The sequence below is a fragment of the Harmonia axyridis genome, chromosome 5 (assembly GCF_914767665.1).
Source record: "Harmonia axyridis chromosome 5, icHarAxyr1.1, whole genome shotgun sequence".
Classification (NCBI taxonomy): domain Eukaryota; kingdom Metazoa; phylum Arthropoda; class Insecta; order Coleoptera; family Coccinellidae; genus Harmonia; species Harmonia axyridis.
Genome location: NC_059505.1, coordinates 22,992,301 through 23,006,413, shown reverse-complemented (window position 1 = coordinate 23,006,413; position 14,113 = coordinate 22,992,301). Strand labels below are relative to the sequence as shown.

At 36.3% G+C, this 14,113-nt stretch overlaps 1 protein-coding gene across 11 annotated transcripts in view; it reads left to right on the top strand.

Annotated features, from left to right (window-relative positions):
• LOC123680275 (Ca(2+)/calmodulin-responsive adenylate cyclase-like) overlaps positions 1-14,113 on the top strand; it is a 141,472-nt gene that overhangs the window by 112,472 nt on the left and 14,887 nt on the right. For 8 of the 11 annotated variants that reach the window (XM_045618082.1, XM_045618080.1, XM_045618089.1 and 5 more), the window contains 2 exons: positions 1,098-1,224; positions 2,277-2,294. In XM_045618082.1, coding sequence (XP_045474038.1) covers positions 1,098-1,224; positions 2,277-2,294 — 145 coding nt within the window. The remainder of the gene's footprint in view (positions 1-1,097; positions 1,225-2,276; positions 2,295-14,113) is intronic. The other 3 variants (XM_045618081.1, XM_045618087.1, XM_045618085.1) reach the window with 1 other exon arrangement.

The following is a 14,113-nucleotide window of genomic DNA, read 5'->3' as shown; positions in this document are numbered from 1 at the left end:
ATATTTGGGAGCAGATTTCACTTACTGCAGACCATCTTGCAAAGAAAAGTACTGGGAAAACGGAGTGCGGGTAGAAGACGAATTTCATGGTTGAAAAATCTTAGAACCTGGTTTGCTATGAGTACAGCTGAGTTGTTCCGAACTGCAGTGAACAAAGTTAAGATAGCATGTATGATGGCCAACTACCAAAACGGATAGGAACTATAAGAAGAAGAACTCTTGTTCTTTATTGTATCCAAATTATCCTAAGAGGGTGATCTTTGTTGATTATATTCGGAGAAGAGGTCCAATTTCTACACCATACAAAACAGTTTAAAAGTGGCTTTTAGTTTTCGTTTCCTTAGAACGAGCTTTATCTGTATTATTTCTACTTGGCAGGGAATTACACCATTTACATGTTTCATTACGAGCTATCTCTACAGCAGTGTATTTGTTTTCTAGGTCTCCTTAAATTTGATGATATACTTACAAGCGCCCATTCATCCACGATATTTATAGTCTGAGCTAAGGAAATATTTCTGTAATCAGAGAACGAAGTCTCTTTTGTAATGCTTAGTTTCACTAAAATAAGAAATTGCTCGTTAATCATTTTCCACCTAATTAAAATATCTTGACAGTTGGAAAACCTAGCCTGGAACAATTATGGCACAAATCCCAAATTCTAATATTCTTATTTAAATTTTCGAAAATGAAGAGACTTCTGCCTTAAATGAAAGGTTACTTTTGGCACACCTATATACGTCAGATAGTGATATATTTTAGAATGAAATCTTTGATGTATAAATCAAACAGGTGCACACAATTTTCTCTTTATTCTTCGTTAAAGTGTCAGACGGTTTATTCTCTACCTGAGTTTAATTTTTCTATCTGGTGCTTCCCAAAAATACTAACTTATGCTGCTTGCTCATCTCATAATGCTTTATTTTGGTTTACAAAATTTCTAACATTACCATAGTAAAACTAATTCCCTCATTCATAACTAATAATTTTTTTCACTAAACATTATTTTTTATTTGAACCCTCACTACATATATTTGGGAAATTATTAAAAATTGTTGCATATTCTAAATGAAATTAATTTCTACTTTTGATTATAGAATACCGAAAGCAAACCCAGATATTGGTGCCTGTGATATATTGGAATTCAACAGAATAGATGAAGAGACTGATGATATCGAAAGTTTTGAAAGAGAGGAAAAACGAATGGAGCAAGAAGTTAGTAGGGTAAGTTGATTGAATCTAACAAATTTGAAAACAGGGCGTTTTACCTATTTAAATTCATAAGGCTCTGACAAGCAGAAGGCGGAATGACTATACGGTCTGCCCATTCTACTACCGAGAACTTTGTACGGAGGAATATTGCATTACCCTAGCCAAACAGAAGGCAGCCTGCCGCGGCCAACTAGTTGAGTTCGCAGCGGACAGGTTGTACATTTTTACTGTCTGTGTGCGGACAGAAGCAAAACGAGTGGTGAAAGATAAGAGATTAATGAAAAGTTGATTTACTCCGCTTGCCTTCTAAATCAAATAAGATAGTAAACTTTAAAGACCGATACTTACACGTTTCAGTCCGAGCTATCAGTTCTGTGGGCACAAGTCAAGGAATCAAGATGATTTCTTTTGAAGAAGGTTAACAGAAGAAGTCATTCGGCGAGTCGGTGACAATCACGAGAACACTACACGGCGGCCCTTTTCTTGGCATGAAAGGCGCATTCGATAACATGTGGTGGCCAGCGGTAAAGCGAAGACTGAAGTCCAGCTTACCAGGTTCACTAAAGATTTGAAAATTAGAGTCGCACCTGTCTCGATAGTTATATTTACTTCTCACAATAGGGTAAATAGCAATGAGACAACATGGGTTGCTCAAAAGAATTGGTTTTCGAACCTTCCTGTGGAACCTTACCCAAAGCATACGTCGATGACATAGTATCATAGTACGCGCAGGAAGTCGTAAGGCTATTGAGTCCGTTCTTAAACAATACATCTTTCATAATTGGAAAATATCTTAACCAGAACAAGCTCTCACTGTTCCTAAAAAAGAACAAAGCGGTTATTTTGAGAGAGAAATTGAGCGTGTCTCGTCCAGTTTTAGTATATCTCTCCGGAGGAAATCTGAGGTGGACAAATAAAACTGTGTACTTGGTACTCCTAGGAGCCATATATAATGCTTTGTGGAAGGAGAAGTTTCGAATTCATTTTCTATTAACCTCAAACAATGTTTTTTTCAGATGAACATATATTTATATTTCTGATTAACTTATATTCCTTTCATGCAGCATGTTGATGAGAAATTGGTAAATATATTGGTTTCTGTATATTTTTTGATGTAATATCTCGCCTATAAAAAAGTTATAGGATAATGCAAGTGTGTATGTTATATGTAAAATTTGTAATTGACTTTCCTTTTTTTTTATTTTTGTTCATTCAATTCAATTATTTTCATCATTAGCAGCAAGATAATTCAATATTTTTTACACGAAATTGATAATATAATAATAATATATATACTGCGTTCGGTATATGTCACACCGTTCGCACCATTCCCACCGTATGCTCCCTAAGCGTTCGGCAAATCACACCTTTCGCACCGTCTGCACTTTTCTGCGTTCGGTAAATGTCAACCGAATACACCGGTGCTAAGATGTCTAAAAACCAGGTGTATGAACTGATTAGCTTTTGTTTTGCCAATTTTGAGAATATTAGTTAAGCTTCGTTATGTCAACTGTAGGCAGCGCTATCAACAAATTAAGATTCTTGTTATTTATTATTTATGAGTTTTGTGCCATTATGTACCTATACATATATGTATATCTTTCATTATAGTTATGATCTATGGAAGTAATTCTTGTAATTGAAATACCAATAAACTCTCTCTCTATTACAAATATTTGAATTCATTCCAGTAAACGGTTCGTGTTTTGTTTCACGACTTTGCACGATCATACTCGGTTACACATCGCTTTGGATTGGTCAGTATCGGGTTTTAATTAATGTATCCAATCAAAAACAAGGGAAAAAAGATCGAAATGTCAAATATGACATTGCGGCGCCGCCACGAACTAAAACTAATATTTTCAATTTGGTCGAATGTCATTGCATTCAAAATTTGACGAGTGCATTCACCATGTTTTTAGACATCTTAACCGGTGCTTAACCTTTCGCACCGCCTAGGTAGACGGAGATTATTATATTATTAATATTAACATAAAAATGAAGAAAAGAAGTACGCCAAATTCTGTGGGATAGGAATTTTTGATTTAAGAGGTTATATTGAACACAAATAAGTTTTATATTCAGGACAATACAAATGAAAATTGGAGGCTTCACAATAAGAAAAAAATTTATTTTTATAGAGGAGACTAAACCGGGCATTACAAATGTTACAATTGATGCCTTTTTTGATAATATTAATTTTCTCTTGAAATCCGGTAGATCGTATTAAGCTGTGAACCTAACAAGGTTCAAAGATGTTCAAGATGAACACATTATGTTGAATACATCCTGATATCACGAGGAGACAAATTAAATCTAGTCTCGCCGTCTCCAATAATTTCAATCGACGAAATTAATTACATATTATGGCGTTTGAAGCGTAAACACGTATTGTAACTGCTCCGCTTAGTTTCGAATATTATTGAAGTATTTCCAAAGGGGACTTCCATTTGAGTTTCTCAAGTTTCTGACTAAAATGGGTGGTACAAGACGAAACCCTAAGACCGAAGACACACTAAATATCAGTGGTAGAATGGCCGAAATGGAAACCAAATTCCAAAAAGGACTAGACAAACTGCGTAAGGACTACATTGAGCAGACCTCCTCCACGCCGAAACAAAAAAATCCACCAGATTTTGAAGAAAAGCTGAAACAATTCGAAAACAAAATCAAGGAAGAAATAAAAAATTTGAAGGATGAAATACAATTGATTCATTCCAGAGTGCAGAAGGCTGAACAAAACTTCGAAAAAATTGTTAACGAAAACAACCGTAGGAAAATAATATTGAGGGGCATTCCTGAGAAGGAAAATACGAAGGAATTGACAGGGGAATTGTTAAATATATTCAACAATAAAATGAATCTGAACATTCAAAGAACTGAAGTAGTCACCTGTCATCGTCTCCAAAAAAACGATAACAAACAGAAGGAAAACAAACCGTCACCAGTTGTTGTAGAATTTGTCACCCAGTGGCGGCGAGATGAAGTCTTCTACAATAAAAGACGACTGAAAGGATCCAATTTCTCGATCACCGAAGTGCTGAAGAGGAAAGAAATCCAACTCTTCCAGAAGGCGCGAGAGATTTTTGGGAGGAACTCCTGGACAAATAGGGGTAAAGTCTTTATATACCATGATAACAAAAAAATACATGTTCTTGAGGAAAGTCAATTGCATTTTTTTAATTGACGGCGGAGTGGAAGCCTGAACTGTTTATTTGTTTCTCACATTTTTTTAAACTGAGTTTTTTGTAATTTTTGTTGTAAAACTGCGTCTGTGTTCGCTTTTTCTTTCTATTTCTGGTTATTTTTTTTTTCTTTTTTTCACACACGGTGAACAATTGAAGTAACTAAACCTCAACCGCAAACGAATCATTTGCATCAACAGAATCATAAAAAAGTACCTAAAATAATTCTTCCTATTACATATTAATGAAAAATCACAACTCCAAACTTGGACATATTAATATAAGGTCTTTACTTCCAAGTCTTGAGGATTTTAAACAGTTCATTACCACGAATGATTTTGACTTTGTAGGAGTATCGGAGACTTGGCTCAGTGATCTTACAAACTACGAGGACATCAAAATTAACGGTTATGAGAGTGTATATCAAAGCAAACATGGTAGAGGTGGAGGCGTGGGATTGGTTGTTAGGAATTGCTATAATTTTACGAGAATAGAAAATGAATATACTAAAAACTCCAACTTTGAGCAAGTTTGGATACATATTCGCGTCGATAAGGCAGATTTCATTCTAGGTTGTATATATAAACCTCCACACTACAACCAGTCTGCCTTTCTAAGAGACTTCGATGATATTTTGGCCTCGTTCGCACCTTTATATGACAAAATTTGTTGTGTAGGAGACTTTAATTTAAATTATATGAATTTCTCATCGAAGGATGTCATGGAGTTCAACTGTTTGTTGAATTCCATGGGATTGTCGCAAGTTATCACTTTTCCTACTAGAATAACTTCACAAACTGAAACTTTAATTGATTTAATCATCCTGTCTGACAATATAGAAACTGTCAGATGTGACACTATACCGTCAATGTTTTCAGATCACGAATTTATTTTCTGTGAGTTTCAGTCGCCCGCTGTGAGAAAGGAAGTAGTATACAGGGAATGTAGAAGTTATAATGATATCAACATACATCAGTTCGACCAAGATTTGCGCTCCATTCCATGGCGCAACATTTACGATATTGATAATGCCGATGGTAAGGTTGACTTCATAAATGAGAATATAAACATACTGCTTGACTTACATGCACCGAAAAAAAAGATTAGACTATCAAAACCGAAAAAACAACCTTGGCTTGAAAATGTTAATTATTTAATGAAACTACGCGATAAAGCTTTGAGTAAATATAAAAAGCACCGAACTGAAGAAAATCGAGCCTATTATAAATCGATGAGAAACTTAACTTCATCAACAATTGAACGGGAAAGAAAAGCTTTTCTACGAGAAAAATTATCAGTCAATAATAACTTCTGGCGAGATCTAAGGTACTTTTGCGGTAATTCTAAAGGGGGCCACACACGGTTACCAGGCAGTTTGGGAAACCCTAATGGTGTAAACCAGGCATTTGTTTCGTCAATTCCAGATAGTCTGGTTGATCTGAGCGATACCATAAGATTCTATTCCCAAAATAGAAAAGAATCGCTGAACTCCTTGCTCAGTCTCAGAACAGTCTCGGAAATTGATGTGCTCAAAATCATTTCACAAATAAAATCCAAGGCGTGTGGTGTTGACGGCATCAATATCTATGTGCTGAATTTGTGCACTCCCTTCATCCTCCCATATATCACTCACCTCATAAATTATTGCATTACTAACTCGGTATACCCAACAGAATGGAAAAAAGCCTTAGTAATCCCCAAACCAAAAATAGCTTCTCCTAAAGACTACAGTGACCTGAGGCCTATAAGCATCTTACCTTGTCTGTCGAAAATACTGGAGAAAATAATTTATGAACAACTAATAAAACACATCACAAACAACAGTATTCTTCCTGAAACGCAATCCGGCTTTCGTAAATTTCACAATTGCTCTACTACACTTGCTGATATTACGGACGATATTCTTCGTGCTACTGATAGCAACAAACTCAGTCTACTTGTTCTCCTGGACTATAGCAGAGCCTTCGACACCCTCAATCGTCCACTATTACTAGCAATACTCCACTATATAGGCCTAGACGAAAACGCGGTTTCATTTTTCGACAGTTACTTTGATGGTAGAACTCAGAGAGTTATGATAGACGGAGAATTATCTGAAGAACTGTCAGTGACGAGAGGAGTTGCTCAGGGATCCATACTGGGAGCAATTCTATATGTAGTGTATACTTCTAGGCAGGCTGACTCTTTCAGCAGGTGCAAGGTCCATTTCTATGCCGATGATACACAAGTACTAATATCCTTCGACAAAGATGAAGCAAATGAGGCTTGTATTTTGTTGAACTCTGAGCTTGGAAAACTTGTTGAATATTCCTCACTGCACCACCTCCATCTCAATCACGAGAAGTGTGGTGCCTTACTTTTTGGTCCCAAAAACTACGTGGAACAAGTAAGCACGATTATAGACATAAAAATTAGAGATAAGAGTATAAAAATTGAAAACAGCAAACGTAACTTGGGACTCATATTGGACAGTAAACTCAGATTTGATGATCACATCTCGAGCTGCATACGTCGCGCCTATTTTAAGATGAGAATGCTGTACCGTTATCGTCATGATATACCACAGAAACAAAAAAAGTTACTATGTGACTCTCTTATTTTGTCTACATTTAACTTTGGGGACGTGGTGTATGGAGATTGCTTAACCGAAATTACTAAAAGTAGAGTTCAAAAAGTTCAAAACTCTTGTTTACGATTCATATATGGAATCAGAAAATATGAAAGGATCTCATACAAGCTGAGGGAGATAGGGTGGTTGAATATGAATTTCCGGAGAAAGCTACATTCGGCATGTTTCTACCATAATATCGTGATGAATAAACTACCTTGCTACCTTCATCGAAAAATAATCTATAGGACCGATGTTCACAATATTAATGTGAGAAATAAAGGTCTTATCACTCCACCCATTCATAAAACAAGTATTTTTGAGAGAAGCTTTACTTACAATATAGCCAAGATCTACAACTCTCTTCCTTTTAGCCTCAAGCTCCTAAATATAAAAAATTTCAAGGTGAGCGCTTTCCGATACTACCTCAATGAACAGAATAAAGAATGATTCTTTTTTGCTGTTTCCTAAGTCTCGTGTGTTTTTTTTCCTTTTTAAAATAGTGAACACAGAACGCCTTTAAGTAAATATGTAATTATGATTTTTCTTTTTTTTTTGGTTGAGTTTGAGCAGGATATGCATGCGTGCATGACTGGACTCCGCCTTTTTTCACAATCAAGCTACAACCTGACTACTATATATCTTTGTACTTCTATTTGTGGAAATAAAGTTCATTATTATTATTATTATTATTAAAAATTCCTTATTTTCTTTTCACAAAACACATTCAAAAATTCTTCGATATCAGCTCCGTTAGATCCGTCATCGTTCGGCAAATCAAGAACACACCTATTACTCCGTGGTCACGTGACCTATCAACCGTTTACACCTTACACCGCACGCTCCGCACCGGTGGGCATATACCGAACGCAGTAATAGCTGTAGGCTTGGTTAATCGATCGCCTAGAGGTATGATTCGATAAACTGGCCTTTCGTCTTCTCCTCCGTGACTTCGATCGAGTTTGTAATAATTAAATACTTTTAATTATATATATATTCACAAAGTCACACTCACAGTACAAACACAGTATTAAGAAGTAGCGATGGGACGAGTCGTATAATTCTCAACTCGATCTACTCGAGTTGAATCGATGGCCAACTCGGTTTGAAGGTCGAGTTGACTCGAGTCGGCCGCAACCGACCGAATAACTCGATGCGTTCACCGCACCGAGTGAAGGCTCATCGCGTCGACTTCGACTGCCGCCGTGAACCGAGTTGAACTCGGTCGACGAGTTGAAACGTTGAAACTCGGTTGAACCGAGTTCAGTTCGGTGAAGGGAGGTTTAACTCGGCGGTCGCTTCATCCTACCACCAATCACACGACGGCTTGAATCGGTTTACGTCGTATAGTCGTAACTCCCCAACTTGGGCCAGCCACAGCTCGAACTGCAACGGCAATGAACGGGGATTAACGATTTACCGAATCGTATGGTTTCTTCCGAGTTGACTCGAATTAACGCAAAGGTAAATCGATCTGACTCGTTGAGATTGCAAATCGAGTTAATCGAGTTGAACAGCTCGAGTTGCCCATCGCTATTAAGAAGATCTTAATTATCGTCTGAATCACAATTTCCCAATTCGGTACTGAATTTCGTGTCAAACTCGTCGAATGTTAATTACGAAACGTCTCAGAATATTTCGTCTTCGTCCTAATTCAAGTTTCGGTCGTCTCGTCTTCAACTAATTCGCGACTCGTCTAATTCTAGTTCGCGAACCGTCTTTACGTCTTACTTCTTGAGCCTTGACGGACCGATAACCATGAACTCAGACTCGGCTTAGACTCTAATCTAGGCTAACCTAACAATCGAGATAGAATAGAGAGGGAGTCGACATCACGTGACTTAAAGCGGTACTAGTACGCCTTTTTGGATATAGCTCTCAGTCAACTTTGACCAATAAAATTTCATAGTAGTGAACAGATCCGTATTCACAATTTTTGCATATCAGCATATCCATCTTCACGATACTCTAAATATATTAAAATTTATATGGCAGGATATGTTGAATATTATTTGAAACAAAAAATTGTTTGTGAACAATGCTTAGACTGTTTAAAAAGTGATGAACACGTTTTATTTTTGTATTCCTTCGTGAAAGTTTACTTAATCCGACCCTGATCTTTCTCCAATTTTAGTAATAGAATTAGCCCCGCCTACTGGTCACTTTTTTTCTAGCACGATAACAGCTCATAGCGTCTCCTTCTATTCTATCTCGATGAGGCTAACTAACTCTTAACTTACTTATCTCCTCTGGCTATTGACTTTCCTTTTTGGTCACACCCTTAGCAAGCAAGGGGTAAAGAACCAAGTACCACCCCTAGTTCAATGAGAGTTTTGTCGACAAAACTCTTCGCGGATTGCTGGAAATCTCAACCATAGAATATTCTCGAAGAACCAGCAAGTGATACGCAGATGTGACATCCGGTACCACCGTGCTCGTTTTCAAGCTTTCCCAACCCCCAGTAAATCTCTTAAAATTTACAATCGACATGACATGTCTTCGACATCTCGAAGAGTTAACACTTCCTTTACACATTATTTACAACAGCAATGCGTTCCCTGTAAATCCATTGAAACTGACATGCCCTCGACGCTTGATGAAACTAATAGGTCTCCAAGCATTCTGAGACCAAGTCAATTATATACAGGGAACAATAACTGGATCCTACATAGCTTATATGCATACATCAAGAAAACTCAGTAAATTACAGAGGATTTCATCAGAAATGAATCTTTAATTGCTTTTCCACAGTATCTTCTTCCTCGTAAGTTCATTCTTTAGTGGGCCTTTCCTTTTAGGTTTCAGACGTCACGTTGTTTTTTACTTATTTGTTATTGGTGTTGGCGATGTCCTGTTGGTTTTGTGCATTTAGTGATCCTCTTATACTTTCTCTACCATATAAACTTTGTTCTCCAAAATGCGGCAGTTCCCGAAATGTAAGATTTTTCCGTCGTGTTTTCTTTGGCTTAGAGCAAACATTATTCCAAGATTTTATTTATTCGCGCTGTTTTTGGGCCAAGTCGTCAGAAATATTAAAATGTTACCCTTTCAGATATTTGTTATTCGATTTTTTTTGGGAAAATGATTAATTGTTAATTTAATACTTGCTACTACAAAAAAATGTTAAAATGTTACCCTTTCAGATATTTTTTGGGAAAATGATTACTTGTTAATTTTTTTTTCGAGGTATATAACTTTAAGTTGGCATTACTGTTCAAGATGGCGACCGATTTAACAGCTGCCAAGTGATTTATTCTCAGTTTGGTTTGGCAATTCATCATGAATAGACTCACGCCTGAACAACGCTGGCAAATAGTGCAATTTTATTTCAAAAATAATGGTTCTGTGCGGAATACGTATCGCGCACTACGTCCATTTTATTTTGTTTAGCGATGATGCGCACTTCTGGTTGAATGGCTACGTCAACAAACAAAACTGACGCATTTGGAGTGAAGCTAATCCTCAAGTGTATGTCGAAACACCGTTACATCCAGAAAAACTGACTGTTTGGTGCGCTTTATGGGCTAGTGGCTAGTGGAATCATTGGTCCGTACTTCTTCAAAAACGATGATGGCCAGAACGTTACAGCCAATGGTGATCATCCCTGAATTGAATAACCATGATGTCCAGGAGCTGTGGTTCCAACAAGACGGCGCAACATGTCACACAGCTCGTGCCACAATCGATTTATTGAAAGACACGTTTGGTGACAGCCTAATTTCACATTTTGTACCTGTGAATTGGCCTCCAAGATCTTGTGATTTAACACCGCTAGACTACTTTCTGTGGCGCTATGTAAAGTCATTGGTCTATGCGGATAAGCCACAAACCCTTGACCATTTGGAAGACAACATTCGCCGTGTTATTGCCGATATACGGCCACAAATGTTGGAAAAAGTCATCGAAAATTGGACGTCCAGATTGGACTACATCCGAGCCAGCCGTGGCGGTCATGTACCATAAATCATATTTAAAATGTAATGCCACAAGATTATCTTGCGGATAAATAAAATTCATGTCAATCGAATAATCCATCGTTGTTTTATTGCAATTTGAAGTTCTATAGCTTTAAAAAAAAACACCCTTTCAGTGGCGGCTGGTGGGTCATCGAACTGGTGGTGCACTTTACTTGCTCACTAAGTATTAAGATTAGAAATTCTAATAAAACAACAATTTACATGAAATATGTTTATTTTTATTATTTTTTATACATTAAATCTATGAAGCGAAATGTTCAATCACCTTTTTATTAAAATCGGGTATAGTTTGTATAATTTTTTTTTCAATACTGAGCACACAAAGTGCATTTAGCCGATCCTGAGACATGGTGTTTTGCAGAAAAGTTTTAATTCTTTTCAGTGTCGAAAAACATCGCTCGCTCTCTACCGAAGTCATTGGTATAGTGCACAGAATTCGCAACAGTTTCATTGACTCTGAAAATGATTCAGTGAGGTCATTATTATAAAACAATTGTAAAATTGCAATTGCACTATTTGCGTTGATGAAATCGCCGCGATTGTATATTGCGGAGAGTTCGTTTTTCAATTTGTATTTGTCCAAAGCGTCGTAAGTGGAAACTGTGATCGTGACATCTTTATCGGGAAAAGTAGAACGGCCGCCGTCGCAGACCCGGCGAATTTCGTCAAACATCGGGTGCTCTCGCGAACCTTCGGTTCCCCGTGCGGCGCTCGAGAACAGACTCATTACTCGGTACATTTCTATGAACTATCTTTTGTCTCACTCGTCAGGCGTGCGCTCACCGAAGCGCACGAGAATGTTTCTTTACAGGGAAGATAAGTCTTAATAGTTTAGCAAAGCGCTTAAATTGCTTCATCATAGTTGGACATTTTATTTGTTATATTATGTTTTTGTATGTTTAAAAAATAAATATTAATATGGTAATTTAAAAATAAAGATGAAGTAATTTTTTAATTTTTAAATCTTTTGAATTGGTGGTTCAGCACACGAGCGCACTTAAGAGGGAATGCTACCATTTGACTGCCCAGTTCAAAACTTAAAGGAGAATAACTATTCTTGCAGATCACCGATTTGTATGGGGTTTTCTGATAATTTCTTCAAACAATGATCTGAAAGGCAGGGACGGGCTATTTTTAATTTGCGAATGAAAAAACAAAAAAAAAAGTTGGTAACTTTTCGTTTTCCGCAAAGGAATTGATGATATGTATGAAAGGGCTTATCACTGATTTATTTTAAAATTATTCGTAAAAAAAAAACTACAGAAAAACATTTCAAAAGAGCTGAAATCACTTCGTAATAAAAAAGAATAATCGACCGTCGTATAGTGCTGCCCCTACTGTATAAATTCGCAACGAATCACCAGATTCTTCAATACTACCTACAATTTGATAATTCCGGCAACGTTGCTGCGTTATGAATCAGTTCTCAGTTAGAGTCGTAAACAGTATTAGGTGAATAGAAAGATTTCCAGCTTGTTCGTTTCTTTTCGAACGGTTGAAGGTATGAACAGATCGACGCGGGACTTCGGGAACGGGAGCGATGCGTTCAGCGGGCAGATTGCATAGCATGCACACCTACGCGAAAATAATGAGACACGATTATTAGTATGAATCTAAAATTATCTATGAAAATGACAGTTTTTCGGAGGAAGAAGTTTTACTGCTCAAAGCCGTTGATTTCCATCCCACAAAAGTTTCTTTCCCGCTCCCGCAGTCACGCGTCGGTCTGTTCATACCTTTATTCAGTTTAGTTAGCTGTCAATTCTTTTCGATATGGGTAACAAGAGATTCAAGGATTTATTTATTCTGATCCTATTACTTGCTTTTTGGGAGTATCATGTAAAAATATCAAATTTGATTTCTACAGGAAAACAAGAAAAATCTTATTAGTTCATGGTCATTCTTATGATGATACTATTAGTTTTTTAATCATGCATAATCTGTGTCATCTTTCAGTGTATGGGAAAGAGATTATATGTTCATGCACAACATGATATAACATTTCAGTTGAAATGGTAGATAATTATATGGTAATATTGAAGTTCAGTACTACGATGTTACGATGTGAGTCAATTTCTGAACATGAGAATTTTTTGAAATTTGAGAACCTTTTATTGCCTTCAAAATAAATGGATCGCAATTCTGAGCAAGGAGAATCAATGCGATATTGCGATATAACAACTGATTTTTGTACGAAGTCAATTTCTGAAAATGAGAATTTTCAAAAAAGATTTTAGTCCTTTTTTTGCCTTCCAAATTAATGGATCGTGATCCTGAGTATGAAAGATCAATAAGTGATATAAGAACTGATTTTTTACCAAATTTCATGTTTATAGTTTTCACATTTTCCGAGAATAATCTCATTAGTACGTGGTCATTCAATAATTATGACAACTATTAGTTTTTTTAATCATGTAAATTTGTTCCGTAGATATTCAGTCAATCCCAATTTATCTTTCAGTGTATGGAAATGTGATTATTTTTATGCACAACAAGAATTAATATTTCAGTTGAACTCGTTGGTAATTATAAGGGAATATTGAAGGTCAGTACTAAGATGTTATTATTGTTTAGAAATTTCTTGATTCTGCATAGTCAATTTCTGAAAATGAGATTAGAGTCCTTTTTTTCTCTTCAAAATTGTTGGATCGTAATCCTGACCATTGAGAATTAATGCGATATTTTGATATAACAACTGATTTTTGTATGTAGTCAATTTCTGAGAATGAGAATTTTTTATAATTCCATTCTTTTTTTTGCCTTCAAAAAATGAATCGTAATCCTGAGCGTCCTGAATATTAGAATCAATGCGATATTGCTATATAACAACTGATTTTTGTACGTGGTCAATTTTTGAAAATAGGCTTTTTTTTCAAATTCCAGTACTTTTTATGCCTTCAAAATTCATGGATCGTAATCCTGAACATGGAGAATCAATGCGATATAACAACTGTTTTTTGTACGAAGGCAGTTTGTGAAAATAAGAATTTTTGAAAATTTTAGTACTTTTTTTTTGCCTTCAATATAAATGAATCGTAATATTCAGCATGTTGATCAATACGATATAACAACTGACTTGAAATGAATATTGGTCATAAATGACCATGTTCCATCATTCATCCGATATCATA